The following is a 17440-nucleotide window of genomic DNA, read 5'->3' as shown; positions in this document are numbered from 1 at the left end:
AGTACAGCTATGCCAAAGTAGAATTTATCAATATTTGCAACCTGAAAAATAATAAAAAGACAGCAATGTTTTTCTAGCTGCTTCAACACATAAAGCAATATATTAAGCCACAGAATATGATTCAGTGTTTATTCTCCCTTGGTTTTCTGGCTCTAATCTAAAATTAATTTTCTAACCCTGGCTGAGTTGTTCAGTAGCCTCAGGGGGCAGAGTCACTAGGGGCATGTTCAGCACTGGATTATGTGCCATTTCTATGGCTGCTTCTTCAAGTCTATGTGGGAGTGCCTTGTCTACTTCTTTCCAACAAGACAGAAGTCTTGGAAGGGGGATTATAGATGGAGACCTACTCAAATACACCCATACACACACATACACAGAAGTAAACACACACACTTTTTGTTCAGAAAGAACATGACCCTCAGCTGCTGACTCACTGAAGAAAGTTCCAAAAGGAAAGCAAACACCAACATCTGATTCAAGAAATAAAGATTGGAGCAATGACGGACTTTATACTTGGTCACAGAGACCAAAAATTTAAGGCTGCTTCAACCTACACTGTTAAATGACTTTGCTTGTTACCTGTTACCTATTACTTGTCAGTTGCCTATTTTATGATTCTGTTGTTAGAAGTGCAGGGAAGAAAAAAAAAAATTGGCCTCCCAGCATTCCCTTGGTGTGCTGTGAACATCTGGTGTTGTGCTCCTTCCCACAGCTATGATGGGTGTAATGAAAGTGACCCACACCATCTCCCAGGTGTTGGCCATGATAAATACACTCAGCACAACAATAAGGAAACACTCGCTATGCAATATTAATCTCTGTTGCATCTGAATGTGACTCTCACCATTACAATAATATTTGAAGTATAAATAATTTCATAAGAAAGAACACCATCTGGTGAATGCAAAATGCAGATGATATCAGAGCGAAAAAGGAGGAATTAGGTCAAATAACTTTCAAAATAGTTACGCAAGAAAGCAAAGCAAAAGGTAAGTTTAAGTAAGTGTTCCCTTTGTTAAATTTTATGGCTTAAATAACAGTTATATAATGCAATGGGTGTTCTACGATGAACAAGCAGGCCTGAACAGCCAAGGTGTGCATGTCCTTTGCTGGATCAGTATGCCCATCTGACAGAGATGCTATTTGTGCAGACTTATGGCTGAGCCCAGGCTCTGCTCTGCCCCCTTTCCCCATCCAAAACATGTAGGTAGGAAGGTAACATAAATGTGTTGCTGTAAAGGACAGACACATTCTGCTGCACTACTAAAACCCTGCAGCTGACAGGGGGGCCGCTGGCAGGCTGCAGTATGGCAAAGGGAATAAAGTAACGGGGAACTTTCTCCAGATTAGCAGAGAAGCACTGCCTGCGGCCAATCCTGCGGTCAGGACCCTCCTCTGTACCACTGTTCCCACAGGGAGGCTCCCTCTTTCTCAGCTGAAGTACAGTGCCAGATCCTGGGAACCGTGCTTCTGAAAGGGAGATGCTGAAGAAAGGCAAAAAAGCACATTTTTCAGTTGTGCACTTCTAACGTATTCATTATGTAACCTACTTATCTTTTTATATATGTATTCAGTTGCTAATGGCTCTATTTAAATTATACCACTCAGTGTGACTCTAATTATTTGCTTGAAACTTAATAACTCGTCAAAAATTAATTAAGGGGACCAAAATGCATAGCAACAAAAAACTATACTTTTATCTTTGAAGAGTCCAGGATATAATTGATCTTGAACAACAAAACACATGTACTTGGGCAGCTGGATCAATTAACATTTTCACTACAATTTCGCTTGATTTTCAGAAAATGGCAAGTACAGCAATCCGGGGTTTTGCACCCACATGCACCCATGCATGGGGGAGAATGAAGGGCACAATGGAAACTACCAGTTCTGACTGGGGGTCTTGATGGATTTATTCTTTTGAAATTATAAATATGCAATAAAATTGGAGGATTTATTTTTCTTTTCAGTATCAGGATTAACAGATCTGTCTGAAGAATTGAAAATGAAAGCGAGAGGGGGAATCTATGTCCAATAAGAGGCAGAAGATGTTGTGATTTTAACTAGGCTGGGTGTGAGTAATAAACAAACGGTAATAATGGGATCCCAGGCAAAATGAATCATCTCAGATAGGGGGGCATTCACGTCATCCACACAAGCCTGGCATGCGCCCTCCCACGTCTTCCACAGCAGAAAAGCACTCCGGAACACGTGTGACTGTCGGCATGTGTAACACAAACCCGTGGTATCACGATGCCCAGCTGAGCCATGTAAAGAGCCCAGTCTAAAGACGGAGTTAGCTGAAACTCGATCGATTTTGTCACATTCGTTGGATTCTCCGAGAGAATGCACTGGGTCCGTAACTGTGACAGCCACAAGGCCAGTTATAGCATAACACCACTCAACAGGGCTGTGGTCTGTAAAATTAAAATTGCCTGATGAAATTTTTATTCTGAGCCCATGGTTGTCACACTTATCCTGCTAGTCAAACAAGGGATGCAGTTCTAAATTCCTCAAGGGCCAAGAAGGTAAAACAGATCATAAAATTATCTAATGATATAAAGTTTTTACATATCTTAGTCATCCAAAAACTAATAATTCAGTTAAAAGGAGAGACTTGAATATTCATCCAATGTATCAGAGAAATGCCCTGAAAGTGATGCAATTTTTTTTTATTTTTGTTTATTTTTGTTTACCTGACACTATTCTCCAAAGCATCTTACATGTGAGGTTTGTATTCTAAGCTACTTATAGTGATTTACTCATTCATATAGCTGGGTAATTTTTACAGGAGCAATTCAGGGTAAGTACCTTGCTCAAGGGCCCTACAGAATGAGGTTGGATTTGAATATGAGTCCTTCCATCCACAATGCAAAAACTCTCAATGCTATGTTACCTATTGCCCCTCTGCAAAAAAAAAAACCAAGATCTGAAAGATTTGAGAGCCTCCAGATGGGCAAGTACTGAGGGAAAGACATTATGCAGCCTGTTGAGATATTATTATTTTTATTATGATTTTCGAAGAAGTAGGACATTCCCTTATATTCACTATTTACTGTTCTCGTACATTGTGCCTCCTTAACTTCATGTAAGGAGTCCAAGAGTAAAAATCCATTACACTAAATGACATAAACAATTACATGAATAAACTACTTTTGTGATGCTGAATTGCAACAGTGTAAAGAAAGAAACAAAAGAACAGTAAAACACTGCAGTTATTGTTTTTCAAAGTACATTGCTTTGTGGAACGATTTACCAGTGAACAGTTACCAAAGTGAGAGCTTTGGGAAAAACCAAATATTGGAAGCAGAGGATGTAGATCTCCAATCTAGGTGCAAAATAAGCATGCTTTCCACACCCCTGCACTTCCAGGTGGTACCCTTACCTTGTTTCATAGTCACTCTAGAAAGCACTGGGGGTGTTCTATCAAGGGGCGTCAAAGTTGTGTCAGATGACGACTGCACCAGCAAACCACAGGGCCCTTGGCATCAGATACGTGGTAAAGGAACAATCTGCACCATCTGAGAGCAGCTGTCTCAACATCATGGCGCCAAAAGACCCCCCGTGAAGACAGGTAACAGTGAAGGCACCATCAGTCCCTGTTCAATGAAGGCACCCTTCCCGTTCCAAGACAGAAAAGTCAGAATTGATTTTTCTCCACCACCGGTGAGCAGAGGGGATTCAAGCTATTGGCTTGCTCTGTCTTCTTTACGTTTTGTTTGATTGGTATGGATTCGTGGTCCCCTTGGAGAGGTCTCTGAGAGCCCCATCCAATACCACGCTGCTTGCAGCCAGCAGGCTGAAAGCACAACCCTAATGAAGAAGGCTTTCTATTCAATCACAGCTCTGCCCCAGAGTGTAACTTTATGTAGGACACAGCAGAGCTCTGAGATACATGGACACACCTGTGTGTGTCTGCAAATTTCTCTTTGAACAAATGAGATACCTGTCAAGATGCTATATGTTTACTGTCAGTTTCATGGCGATTACATTTTTTGTGGAAAAGTTAGGCAGGACACAGTGGGTAAAGCCAGTGCATCATAGCTTCTGAGTCACTCAGTGGGCATGAATCCAACTTAGGATGTGCAGAATGTTCCTCCCTGTTTTCATACATGTACATTTAACTGACACTTTTCTCTAAAGCCACATACACTATTAAGGTTACAATTATTTACCCATTTACACAGTTGGGTAATTTTACTAGAGCAATTTAGGGTAAGTACCTTGCTCAAGGGTACTATGACCAGAGGGGGGGATCCAACCTGTGACCTTTAGATCCAAAGGCAGTAGCACTAACCACTATGCTACCAGCTGTTCCACACATGCAGGGAAGATCACAATGGCAAATCACCACTTCCATTACTTCCTTGCTGGGAAAACCATGTGAGTGGTCACCAACTGTTGGACTGATGAGCTGGCACTTACACACACAAGAATAGCCAGAACAAAAATTGAAAACTAAATAGGCATCGTTTGTCCATTAATATATAAACCATCAGTGCAATACTTCCTTTCAGCCCTGATTTTCTCAAACCTTCAGTATTTGGGCTGCTCAACAGACAATAAACAGCTAACAGTGATCCCAACCACTGGAAGCAGCTGTCTGAAGCGACGAGGAAACAATGTGAGCTCCGTGCTTCCACTGTCCTCAAGGACAACACAGCCAGCTGCAGAGCGGTCACATCTGCAGCAAGCAGGGTTGCTGACAGCAAAGTCCCTCCAATCACAGACTCAGTCCTGGGACACGACAGCCCCGGCATTCAAACTAACTCAAAAAAGACATAAAATTATGCATGCTGTTTTTCATAAAGGGACCATATCCATTCGTCTTCGGCAAGTACATTTAAGTAATCTGGAACCCACCCCATCTTTGGAAAGGATGCCAACCATTCCCCAACACTCATATATACATTCCACATGAGTCATTCTACAGGTAATCAAGAAACACAAATACAAGTATAACCAGTCCACGACTAATTTTCAAAATAAAAAAATAGATTTAATTATTTAACTACCGTGCTTTTCTTGAAGAACAAAAAAAAAAAACTTCTGTTCTTTTGCTTGCTTCACATTTTCGGAGGTTTAAACGAAAACAGCAGCGTAGGCAGCACATTCATAAAGACCAATCAGAATATAGTTTGCATGTCAAGCTGCTTTAGAAATTGCAGACCAAACAAATGTACAATTCTAGCTTTAATGCAAGCAGGTCTGTACCCAGTAAGTGGAATTAAAGGGAAGATCTAGACAGTGGGGGATGAAGAGGGAACCCAGAACTTGTATGGACTTAAGGAAGAAAATATACAGAAGGAAATTGACTGTAATATAAAATTTGAAAAAAAACAGCTCAAAATAACAACATAACAGGAAATGATGCCATGGCAAAGAGCTAAGAGTGATACATACAGGAAATGATGTTGCACAAAAAAGAAAGTGAAGAAGCAGCAGAGCAGCAGTAGTCAGAGTAGAAATGTAGCTGTGAAACTGAGGAAATAGGTCCAACAGACTGCAGGCGGAGAAAAGATAGAATAAAAGAAGCAGAAGATAACTAAGACAGGGGATTAACCAATATAGTAAAATAAATTATTGACTTATGCCTTGCTGAGGAATACCGAGTTGGAGAAAGGCCATATCAGCATGTCATCAGTAAGGTCTTCACACACATACATGCAGAAGGTGGGTTTACCGTTAAAGCGGACAGCACGGATATGAGCGAGCAGTTCCTTGCCATCGATGTTGGCCATGCGAGGGCAGAGACCCGGGTAGCCGAAGCACAGGTCCCGGTGCATGCGGTGCAAGGCGTGGGCCATGGCATACACGGCGTCAATCACAAACTGCACCTTGCCCTCCTGCTCGTAGCTAGAGTCTCTCCCCACCTTCTCCAACCCTGGGGGAAACACATGGAGGAAAAAAATAGAGGCCTTGGTTAGCTGAGTGCTGTATAAATTATCCTGAAGAAGCCCTGCGAGCATCTGTGGAAAATTAAGCCAGAGTTTATTGGATGAATGTCGAATGTTCACGTTGCGCTGAGCTCCAATCACCGGGATAAATCAAAGCTGTTGAAATGTCACCCGCTTCTCCTGATCATGATGCCTGTTAACATTCGCACACGTGAAACGCAAGCACACACAGGCACGCTGCGGATTGCGCTCCGTCGGGGTGCTGCACGGTGCAGAAGCAATGCCATGCACAACATCATGAACTTAATCAGCCATTAAATCTGATTAAATCGCTCTCTGGAAAAGTGTTAAGACACAAACATGAAATAGCCGCTACACAAAAGAGCGAGAACACCACTGTAAACCAGAATTAGACAGGAAAGCATTTCGTGACAAAGAAAAAAAATGCAGTCGGTACGTTTTTATGGCTAATGGGCAATAATAAATCTAAAATATTTAAGATAACCCTGTTAACAAAACACACATTACTGCACACGGTTGATACGGATCACAAAATCCCTGTTATCTGTAAAGAATTTTTATGTAAGCATTGCTTTATGTAATATCGCTGACTGTTATCTCGTAGCATGCGCTTTCCTCTTACTGTCAGCTCCTATTTCCTTTTCCATCCTGATCGTTAAAGTTTAAGGGCCACCAAAGGATGTTTTTGTCTGATTTTTTTTGTTTTTCAGCTCGATTCTATAGGCTTCAGGGTACAAAAGGAAGATGAACTCAAGGTGTGGTGGGGTGAATTAAGTCTTGTGAGCCTACAGTCAGTGGGATGCTTCAACATCTTAATAGGGGCTCGTAAATGAAGTTCATATTTTGCAGACGATTCAGCTCGGATAGGATTTGTATAGAAGACAAGGCATCTGATTATCCATGTACCTCTGAAAAGAGTCAGATTGTTGTTCATGTAAACGGAGACACAAGATGGACAACTGTAAGTAAGCAAGGCTGTTTGACATGTAGGGTGTCTGGGTTATTAAAACACAATGGAACTACAGACATGAGAGCAACAGGCCATAATGGAGGGTCAATGCAACAAATGCACAAGACAAAAATGGAAGAATCTGATGGATGTCAAATTTGACACATTAGCAATTTAAGCCCGGTGATACACAGAGTCCATGCAGGAGGTGATATTTTCTATACAAAACCTGTACCTTGCAGAACATGCATGGTCACTAGATACATGTGATTAGTCAGATCCACACACACACATTTTCAGAACCGCTTGTCCCATACAGGGTTGCGGGGAACCAGAGCCTACCCGGTAACGCAGGGCGTAAGGCCGGAAGGGGAGGGGGACACACCCAGGACGGGACACCAGTCTGTCGCAAGGCACCCCAAGCGGGACTCGAACCCCAGACCCACCAGAGAGCAGGACTGCGGCCCAACCCACTGCGCCACCACACCCCCCTAGTCAGATCCTCAAAGCCCTAAACTAGAGGGCCGTTTTAGGAAGGACATCATACATGGACAGTATAATTAATGTGCATGTTAAATAATAAAGTTGAAGTTTTCTCCCACCGTGGTAAAACTAGCATTTTAAGTGTCTTTCAAAATGTAAATCTGATTAATTATGCCCATCATTATCTGAATGTAAATTATATTATTTATTTGTTTAGCTGATGCTTTCCTCCCAAGCCACTTTGGGTTAACAGCTTGCAGATATAGTCAGAGAATTAGAATTGAATACAGTAACAAAAGGTAATAAATACACAGATGGGTTCAACAACATAATGAATGTGATTTGGCATGAACACCTTAAGAAGTTTTTCTTCCTATTTGGCCAGTGTTTTTGTCTTGTGGGATATAAGGATTTAATTTTTATCTTTTATTTTCCCCAGTGTTTCATACTGCTCTACAGGAGCCATGGCAAGAGTCACTTTAGAGGTGAACAAAATCTAGTTTATCACTGGAAGGATGGATAAACTTCTAATTTTTATGAGCTAGTGTTGTCTTCCACAGCTGTTGGAATGAGGAAATTCCTCTCCTGGAGCTCCATGGACACTGATGCTGCATATACTGTAGCACAACAACAGAATTCTTAATTAAATTTTAATTGGCACTAATTTGGTGTATTTTTTATATCAAGATGCAAAAGGGAATATGGGGCTCTAAATCTATTTTTGCATTGTTTAGTCCTCATCTGCATGATTATAGTGTGGTTCCCGAAGCAAGTATAAGAGCGGGCCTTGATCATCTGGAGAAATGGTGGGCATCTGCTGTTTTCTCATGTCCTCTTCATACTAAATTATAAAGTCAAAAATGTAATTTAAATATTATTCACTTTTTGTTTTTTTGCTTATGTGATGCTTCTTATCTGTTACACTTTTATCCAGTTATACATCAGGATATCAGGATGTTATAGAGCCTGTCCAGAGCCAGTCAGAGGTGAAATCATACTAGACGGTTTCCACTGAAAGGTTAAAATGACAGTACTTGAAACTTGGTAAAATCCACACTAAAGCCTTCAGGGAAGGTATCTCCAGACAGTCACCAAAGGAAAAAAAAACTTCAAGAGAGCGGCTAGCCTTTGCTAGGTTCTCATGAGGCTGGATATGCAAAGGCACACCTCAAGGTAAAATTACTAAAAATTATTAAGTGATGAATGGCAGAAGGCTTGACAGACAACTTAATCCTTCAAACAAGCATCTCGATTAAATGTCACTTAACGGGTGCACATTTAATTCCCGTCCCAGGAGCACTGGTTAATATATTGTCTTTTGTTGTGAAAAGAGTGTCCCATTCTGTCGAGAGACGCAAACTATATAATTTACAAAGTAATTAAGGGAGATAGTGCTTTGTAATAGGATTTTTTTTTTTTAAATGACACATTTTTACCAGATTATTTTGGGATGTACTGATTACATTTACATTAATTATGTCCTATTATCGTTGAAATTGTTGATCACAGTCGTCCTTCACAAACTGCTCTGATGCGGTAATGACACGAATCCCTCCTTGTGCAAGTTCAAGCAGAGACAGAATGACACATCAAGACATCTACTGTGTTCCTGGGGGGTGGCAATTAAGGATGGAGGAGCCCCCACCCCAAAGGGGGACCCGACAATTAAACGAACAAACAAAGCGAGGCTCGCATCCAAATCCAACGGTCGACTCCGTCGCCTCCTTCATCTCTTTGACAAATACGTCGCGAACGAAGGCACGGCGCTGGGTTCGTGTACATTGGAAGATGAATGTGGAAAGTTCTCTTGTCTGTCACATGTTTTTAAAAATCTGCCTCGGCTCGTTCTGCTGCGAGAGCTACCCGGTATGTGAAGCCATTTCTAAATTGGGCTGGCTGTCACGACTGAATAGATGAACAACCACTTCCTTCACGGCTGTGGATTACCCCTCCTCGTTTCCATTAAAATGTGTTACCTGTCAAGGTACAATGGCCAATGGGATTTGAACTATCAATATTGTAGAAGGCAATCAAAGGGAAGACTCTGCTAGAGCTTGTGGGTCTTGATGAGAGGCATATCTAAATGACGGGCTCATGTCTCCATGTTATCTGTGTCAGGGTATTCTGTGCTGAAGGACCACTTCAGAATCATGCGATGCATTTTTAATTCTCAGATCACCTACAGCCAAGTGGGACTGTACAACCCCAGCAGGAAAGGTCAATGTTTTAAATTTTACTACCCCTGAAAAAAATGTATGCAGGGAGTGAAACTGGCTTTCGCAGAACTGCCAAAACCTCACGGGACACCCCCTTCCGGAGGGGTTAAGAGAACAGCGATAACAGAGGGGCTCTTGGTTGGGTCATGGAGAGAGATTTGAGAGCAGCCACATTTCATTTGGGAAATGTTTTAAAAAAAAAAAAAAAAAAAAAAACAAACTTGTTTTCAAGGCCAAAATCTGTACTGATAACAGGAAGGAAAATGCTTTTTTCTGCACTCTTGTACGCAATGAGATGAAGTCAAGACATAAGAGCTCCAGAAACCTGTACAATTCACACTACAGAGATTTTGCAGACTTTCTGTGGTTAAAAAATAAATGGAGAAAACCAAAAATCTCATTAACACTAGAACAGCACTCCTTCCCCCAAAACATCCCTAACCCTGAACATCTCCATCAGCTTCACCACCTGAGATGGACTCCTGGGAGACCACTCCTGAATCCACAACACCAACCTATGTTGTAATCCACAGGTAAGCCCTTGAGGCAAAAATTTGACTTGAGGCCCTCTTCATCATCGTTAACAACACCACAATGCTGATTATTGTCCTGCATTGTTTACTCACTGTAGAAATCCATAATCCTACACATCCTATTACTGGACATGGGGCAATAATCTGGACTTCCACTGGAGTATTACCATTTTATTTCTCGCTGTAGATCACTGCATTAAAAACTTTTGTAGCGTTTAGAACTACTGCCTTTGGATCCAAAGGTCGCAGGTTTGATCCCCACCTCCGGCTGTAGTACCCTTGAGCAAGGTACTTACCCTAAATTGCTCCAGTAGAATTACCCAGCTGTATAAATGGGTAAATAACTGTAATCTTAACAGTGTAAGTCGCTTTGGAGAAAAGCATCAGCTAAATGAATGAATGTAAATGAGACAAAGACGGCATATCGAGAAAATGCAAACACACAAATACATGAAGTGCTACAATATATACAGTAAATTCCAAAAACCTGCTTCACACACAAACCTTGCTTTGTTAAAGTAGTTTGCCGGGGTTTTCACCATTAGCTACACTGTTCCCCGGAACACCAACTAAAAGATGGGAAAGTTGATCCAAAACCTATTACACCTGCCGCATGAGATGAACAAAGTCGATACCCTCCCTGCCCAGTGAAAGGAATCAGTGTTCAGTTCCTCCAGCATTAAATATATTCCTAACAGCTAAAAACATTTACTATTCCTCTCACTAGACTTACAGGGCAGTGGAGGATTGGTGGGAAACCAAGGCGTTAGCACTTAGTATTAGTGTTTCATTCTGCACAGCCAGCTTTAGTGGAGGAAGCTTGAGCCGGCAGCTGTAATTGACTCGTTTGGATGGGATGATTGTGTAATCCTGAGGAGGAGAAGTCGGGGCCTGGTCCTGGGTCTCAATTAGAGCTCAGCCAGATGGCAGGACTGAGTGACGGAGAGGAAACACCGATGAATGATTCCGCGCACGTGGTGCTGCTAATGGCTCTCTGTTTTTACTCATTACGAAATTAAATATTTAGGCAGCTTTTATGCAAACAAATTTGTAATTATACCCCACTGCATCTCGATGTGGAAGAACTGGAAAAGTGGACGTTTTTTTTTTTTGTTTTTTTTGAAACTTGTTTCTGTCAGCATGCGTCACAGTTTTTCCGTTTTAAAAAAAAAAAAATGTAAATCAGAGCAAGACATTTGCATGAACTCGCGATATCACCTCTTTTGGGTACTGGGAAGAATGCACCTACAAAGCTTAACAGAATACATTAATATCCATATGGCCAGTTATTAAAATAAATTCCCAAAGACTCGACCTCATCACACCCTGAAATACGTGCCCATCTAGAAGAACAGAGGCAAAAGATTGGTTTCCCCTTTTCTGTATTAGCCAGAAACCATTTTTCACAGACTCATGTTTAAGCATGGCTTATAGATGTAAACAAAAGTGCCAGTGAAATGGCACGGGCAAACATCCTGTTCCTCGTCGCATGCTCCAAACTGCCTCTCTAGTCACATCTGTCAGAAGCAATCCCATTTGTGCCGAGACCGCATCATTTTTCGCCCGCTGTTCGAAGGGAGGAGGGGTTGAACGGAGGCTCGGGAGAAGTCCGTTGGTTACGGTTTCCACCTGTGAAGGTCTTCAGCAACCCCACACACTCTGGGTGAGGTTACAGTGACCGAAGACCAATAACGTGCTACCACACAAAAATGATGGTCAAATACCGCCTTCCATCCTACTGACCCATTTCAACCAGGGTAAAATTCCTTGCATAAGGTATTGGGGTCATCGCACACACCCTTACACCCTCTTTTTCTGTGATGTTCTCAAGAACACAAGACTTACTGCATGCAACTCTTTATTTAAATAACAGCATGTCAGTGAGTTACAGAAGCCTTCTGTATTTAAAATAAATCAACCTCCTTGTTTTAAACAAGAGAACTTTAGCTTTCGGAGAAGGATCTAAAAAGTAAATCATAGCGCGTAAGTGCCCTGCACTTTAGAGCCATCAGGAACAGCAACCTGCCACTCAACCTGAGTCACTGGCGGCCTTCGGATGTGATTACAGCCATTAGGAGCAGGGCAGTGAGCCAGAGGCTTCAAAGCAGTGCTTCATACAGAAACGGCCAAATAAATAGGTCTCTTTGTGTGCTTCCTTTCTGAATGGAAACGCTTTAAACCAAATCCGTGAAAGGTGCAAAAAGATGCAGTACTGAAAGAGAGTGACTTTGACCACCACTGAACAATGCCACTGGTGTGCCCAGAACACCTTGTAGAAATCAGAGGTGCATTTTGTATGCTCAGTTCTGGGGTGGGGACCCACGATGCTGGGTTTGCACATTTAAACCAGAAGGAAACAGCTGTAAAATTAAACGACTCCACACTTGGGGACTGTTTCTTCCAGAAATTTTGAGTTATTCTTAGTTATTTAGAGGTTTTTAATTATTTATATATTTAGCTGATGCTTTTCTTCACTGCAGGTTACAATGAGGTTTACACAACTAAAACTACTTATAATAGCAGAGTAATTTTTAGCAAAGTAAACTAGTGTAAGTACCTTAGTCAAAGGTAATGCACTCACTGTATTTGCTAAATGGGTAAAAGTAAATGTAAATGTACTGCAGCAGGAGCAGGAAACTGAACCTGGGTTCTTCGACTGCATGTCAACGGCTTTATTCACGACTCTACCTGCGGCCATTAAGTTGTTTCACTATGGCTCCATGTCCTGGGCCACTGCGTGAGCACTGGTGCCTTCTTAATTACAACCTTCATCTGTCAGGTGTTCTACTGCATTTTAGTAAAAGGTCTCCAAAAGTCATATGCACTCATCCCGCACATAGAGACCCATCCAATGAAAAATTCCTCTAACGGCTTGAGGTAATAAAGGGCCTTTCAACTATACAATGAGCTTAAAATTCAGTACAATGACACACGTGCACATTTTACTTCTACACTTTTACTTCGCAAAACAGGCAATACAGCCACGCATGTGCACTCAACCCAGCACAGGTGATGTGAGAAAACACAGCTCTTGTCCTTGGCTATCGTATCAGAGCGGCCATTCAGCACAATAGCAACAAAGTAAATATGGGAAAAAAAACCCATGGGAAAATGTAAGAAAATTAAAGAATACAATAAATTCATTTAATAATGGAAAGGAACTTATGCTTAGTGTTATACAAAATAGGAGAATAACATCCTATCATACTGACAATCTTAACCAATATGGTTTAAAACTACTGATTCATATCTATGTCTGATATCACAAATGAAAATGATTATTATGATTATTGATTGATATGAAGAGGGGTGCAGTGGCGCAGTGGGTTGGACCGGGTCCTGCTCTCCAATGGGTCTGGGGTTCGAGTCCCGCTGGGGGGTGCCTTGCGATGGACTGGCGTCCCGTCCTGGGTGTGTCCCCGTCCCCTCCCCCTCCAGCCTTACGCCCTGAGTTGCCGGGTTAGGCTCCAGTTCCCCACAACCCTGTATGGGACAAGCGGTTCAGAAAATGTGTGTGTGTGTGTGTGATTGATATGATAATGATTATTATTATCTTTGCTGTTATTGATGTTGCTAAGAAGAAGAAGAATGTATCTGATGATTTTCTTCCAATCGACTTACAATGTTTTCAATGTTATGCTACTTACAGTGATTACCCATTTATACATCTGGCTGATTTTTACTGGCACAATTCAAGTACCTTGATCAAGGCTAATACAGTAGGAGGCGGGTCCTTATAAAAATAAACAAACTGTAGACAAGTAACAATTAAGTGAAATATTTAAATTATTGTGAAAAGGGTTTTTATTCAGAGAGCAGGCCTGAGGATGTGTGAAATTTGTGTTTTTAATGGTGGAATTTACAGTGAGGCACTTGAACACAGGAAACCACAGGATTTTCTCGCACTAACAGAAATAAAGCCTCGGTGTCCCAATCAAATTATCCTATTGTTAGCGTATTCATATTACAAACATTTGTTTGTAATTTTATATACGCTTCCAACAGCACAGTATCGATGTGCGTGCTCTGCAGAGAGACATAGACAGTGATGTTGGGAAATATCTTGGACTTTTGTTATCATCATAAACATTTATGAGGCAAATTATCAAAACATCTCCATCCATGTACACTGTCTCATATACTGTGCAAGCGCGTACAGACCGCCATAATACTACCTAACACCAGCAGTTATTGATAAAGTATAATCATAAATCAAAGTATAACATTAAAAGACAAAAAGCTAGAAATTCTATTTTGTTACAAAACACTTAAAAACAAACAAAAAAAAACATGTATTGTCATTGTCGTGCATAATTTTTTTAATTTTTTAAAAGTAATTTCAGGGGATACTTTTATCTGTGAACCAATTATATTTTTCTCCATAATAAATTATGCTAATTCTATCCCCTCACAATGGGACTTGTCAACAGGGGTAATTTCACAGCACAAATTAACCCCGTTAAATGAGGGATGAGTGTACTTTCATAAAGCTCATGCCTCTAATGTATTAATTCTGTGTGGCAAAAAAAAAAAAAAAAAAAAACGGCTTAACATTATCAGTGCTAAAAAAATTGCACCAAAGTTCCATCGATTGCCTCCTGTAGCATCCTGTTCCAGGAGGAAACCGTTAAACGATCTAGTAGCTGATATACAGCCCAAACCTACACAGTTCACCTTGTGCTGGGGATGAGAAGAGACCCTGCTGACCATCTAGAGCAACAAGCAGGGCCACATTCCAGACACCTATTTCAGAAAATGGAGTAATTAACCCAATTAATTGCAACTAACGACCGATTCTGTTTCCTATTACCCCTTGGACACTACAAACACTAACTCTTGGGTTCTTGGTACACCTTGTTCACCCTTTGGGTGACTGGGACGGGAACGCAACGCTCCCTACTCATTTGATTTTTTTTTTTTTTTTTTTTTTTTTTCTTGTTTGTTTTCATTACCTCAGTGTAATGGGATAGAGTAGATTTGTTAGAAACTAAATCCAAACGCCTAGTGGACTGGGCAAATACCATCAGGTACCTTTGTTGCTACCTGTACCACCTCTGAGCAAGGTACTTAAGCTGAATTACTCCAGTAAAAATGCGTAGCTCTGTAAAAGTGTACAATTTTTAAATAATTCTAGAAAGAAGAAACAGCCAGTGTCTGCCACAAAATCAATAATATATATAATTCTACTGCTTGTAATTTCCTTGGTTCCACTCTCTGAGAGTAAGTTCTACAGCTTCTGGTTAACTCAAAAAATGGATGTAAATCTTAAATGTTTATTCAGTTACATTTTATATCTTACTGCCTGATTGTCCATTAATTATAGATAGCGCAGTATCTACAGCAGAAATATTCGATTTCATTCAACAGCGTTGTGACAATACACTCTCTCCCACTCTGAGGGACAAGTGGAAAGCACATTCAACCTCATTACAAAATACTCAAACTGAGCAATGAAGTGTAAAACAGTTAAAATGATCGTTGTCACGTAAGTGTAGATTAAGTGTTACAAAGCTAATTACCATGTAACAATATAAAATTATACTAAACTGACTCAACCTCTTTCTGTACGGAAGCGGAACACTATAACCATGGGCTGCACCGAATGTCATTTTTTCACTTGCAAAGCTTTATTTGGGAATGTGAAAAAAGCTCCAACTATCAGAGATGACAGATGGATGACATCTCTAAAATTCCTACAAGAAGCTGGACTGCCGCTCACAGACCAGCAACACACTCTGAAACACACACACACACACACACACACACTATAGTGTTTTTGTGCAAATATGGAAGAGCCTACAGTAAGCAAATTTGTTCTGTATCCAGCATGAAAGCAAGAACTCAGAGGGACACTTTTCAAAAGACTGTACAAATTGGTAGCAGAGTGATGGTATGTTTCACTTCACATATCTGACACTCCCCTTTGCAGGATTACCATCTATCAGGCTGAAATAGTCCCAGTTTATTGTAGTACCATTCTTGTCTACTGTGCGCAAACTCTGCAAAGCACAGTTCCTTTTACATTGAAAAAATACTGCTTAAATGCCTTGTGTATCACAGTAGATGTGTTTAAGCACAGTGGTTAGAGCTATTGCTTTCAGATGTGAAGGTTACAGATTTTAGTCTTACCTAGTACCCTTGAGCAAGGTACTTACCCTAAATTGCTCTAGTAGAATTACCCAGCTGTATAAATAGGTAAATAACTGGCAACTTAACATTCTATGTTGCTTTAGAGAACAGTGTCATCTAAATGTTTTGTAAATTTTATACCCATATTTTGTAGCCTAATCTTAAACATCACAGTCAGTCCAGTTAAAACTGACTAACTGAGTTTGTATGGAAAGAGCCTTATATGCGCAACATTGGAATATGCATTCATCATTCAAACAAGAGCATATCAGATAAAGCTTTTACACTTCAAACTGTTAAGGCCAGCACTTGTGCCACCATTAAAATTTCCTCACTTGTTGCTGCACCTCAAAAAGGATTCTGCCTGTTGAGAAGAGATGCCCTGTAATCTGGATCTTCAGTGTAAGAACTCGGTACTAACACAAACCAAATGGCATCCAGATGTAGCGATCACAGGGAATTCTGCAGACTCATTTGAACTGCCATATGATATTGGATACTGCTGACTGCTCATTGTTAGAGAAGCCACGTATACACACACACACACACACACACACACACACACACACACACACACACACAGACGAGGACAGAGAGACGGCGCTGACTCAGCTGTTTACTCTGCTGTGAGATTACTCTGCAGATAAGTACATGGGGGAAAGATGCTCTGGAAGCTCCTTCATCCTAGGCTGTTAATAAAACGACTGCCACGATACAAAAAGAAAACATGTTCAATATTACAATAATTCAATAAAACATCGCCTCTCCCGTCGGCTATGTTTCTACCTGCACAAAACTCATACAACTGGCAAAGTGCACACGCCAATGCCCACATTCAGGCATAAATAACCCTTCACTAACTCTTTACGAGGACATCGCAGTTGCACCACCGCTATTATACATAATTATTATTGCATGAATTCAGACCTTTGCTGCTCCTGCTAAAGAACCCTGTGGACAAAGGTATTCCGCTAAAAAACAAAATTACGTCAACAGGAAAAAGTAATACAAAGGATTTCTGGGCAATTTGTCTGGTTTGTGCCTACAGCTTCGATACTTAATCAATGAAATTTCAGAATCCCGTTTCCTTTTCCCTGAAGCACTAGACACCAAAGAGTACATTTCTGCCAACAGTGAAAACACTGCAGTCAGTGCAATAAAGTCTCATTACACAAGTGTCACTCGCGCTAACAAAATCGAGACACAACCGTT

The 17440-nt window shown here is 40.9% G+C and overlaps 1 protein-coding gene across 2 annotated transcripts in view; it reads right to left on the bottom strand.

Annotated features, from left to right (window-relative positions):
* The window catches only part of grm8a (glutamate receptor, metabotropic 8a), a 116961-nt gene that overhangs the window by 20376 nt on the left and 79145 nt on the right, over positions 1 to 17440 (bottom strand). For both annotated transcript variants that reach the window (XM_018726062.2, XM_018726063.2), the window contains exon 6: positions 5684 to 5884. In XM_018726062.2, the coding sequence (XP_018581578.2) occupies positions 5684 to 5884 (201 nt within the window). The remainder of the gene's footprint in view (positions 1 to 5683; positions 5885 to 17440) is intronic.

Source organism: Scleropages formosus, chromosome 21 (genome assembly GCF_900964775.1).
Source record: "Scleropages formosus chromosome 21, fSclFor1.1, whole genome shotgun sequence".
NCBI classification, from domain to species: domain Eukaryota; kingdom Metazoa; phylum Chordata; class Actinopteri; order Osteoglossiformes; family Osteoglossidae; genus Scleropages; species Scleropages formosus.
The sequence above is the reverse complement of the archived record's forward strand: the minus strand, read 5'-3'. Positions and strand labels throughout refer to the sequence as shown.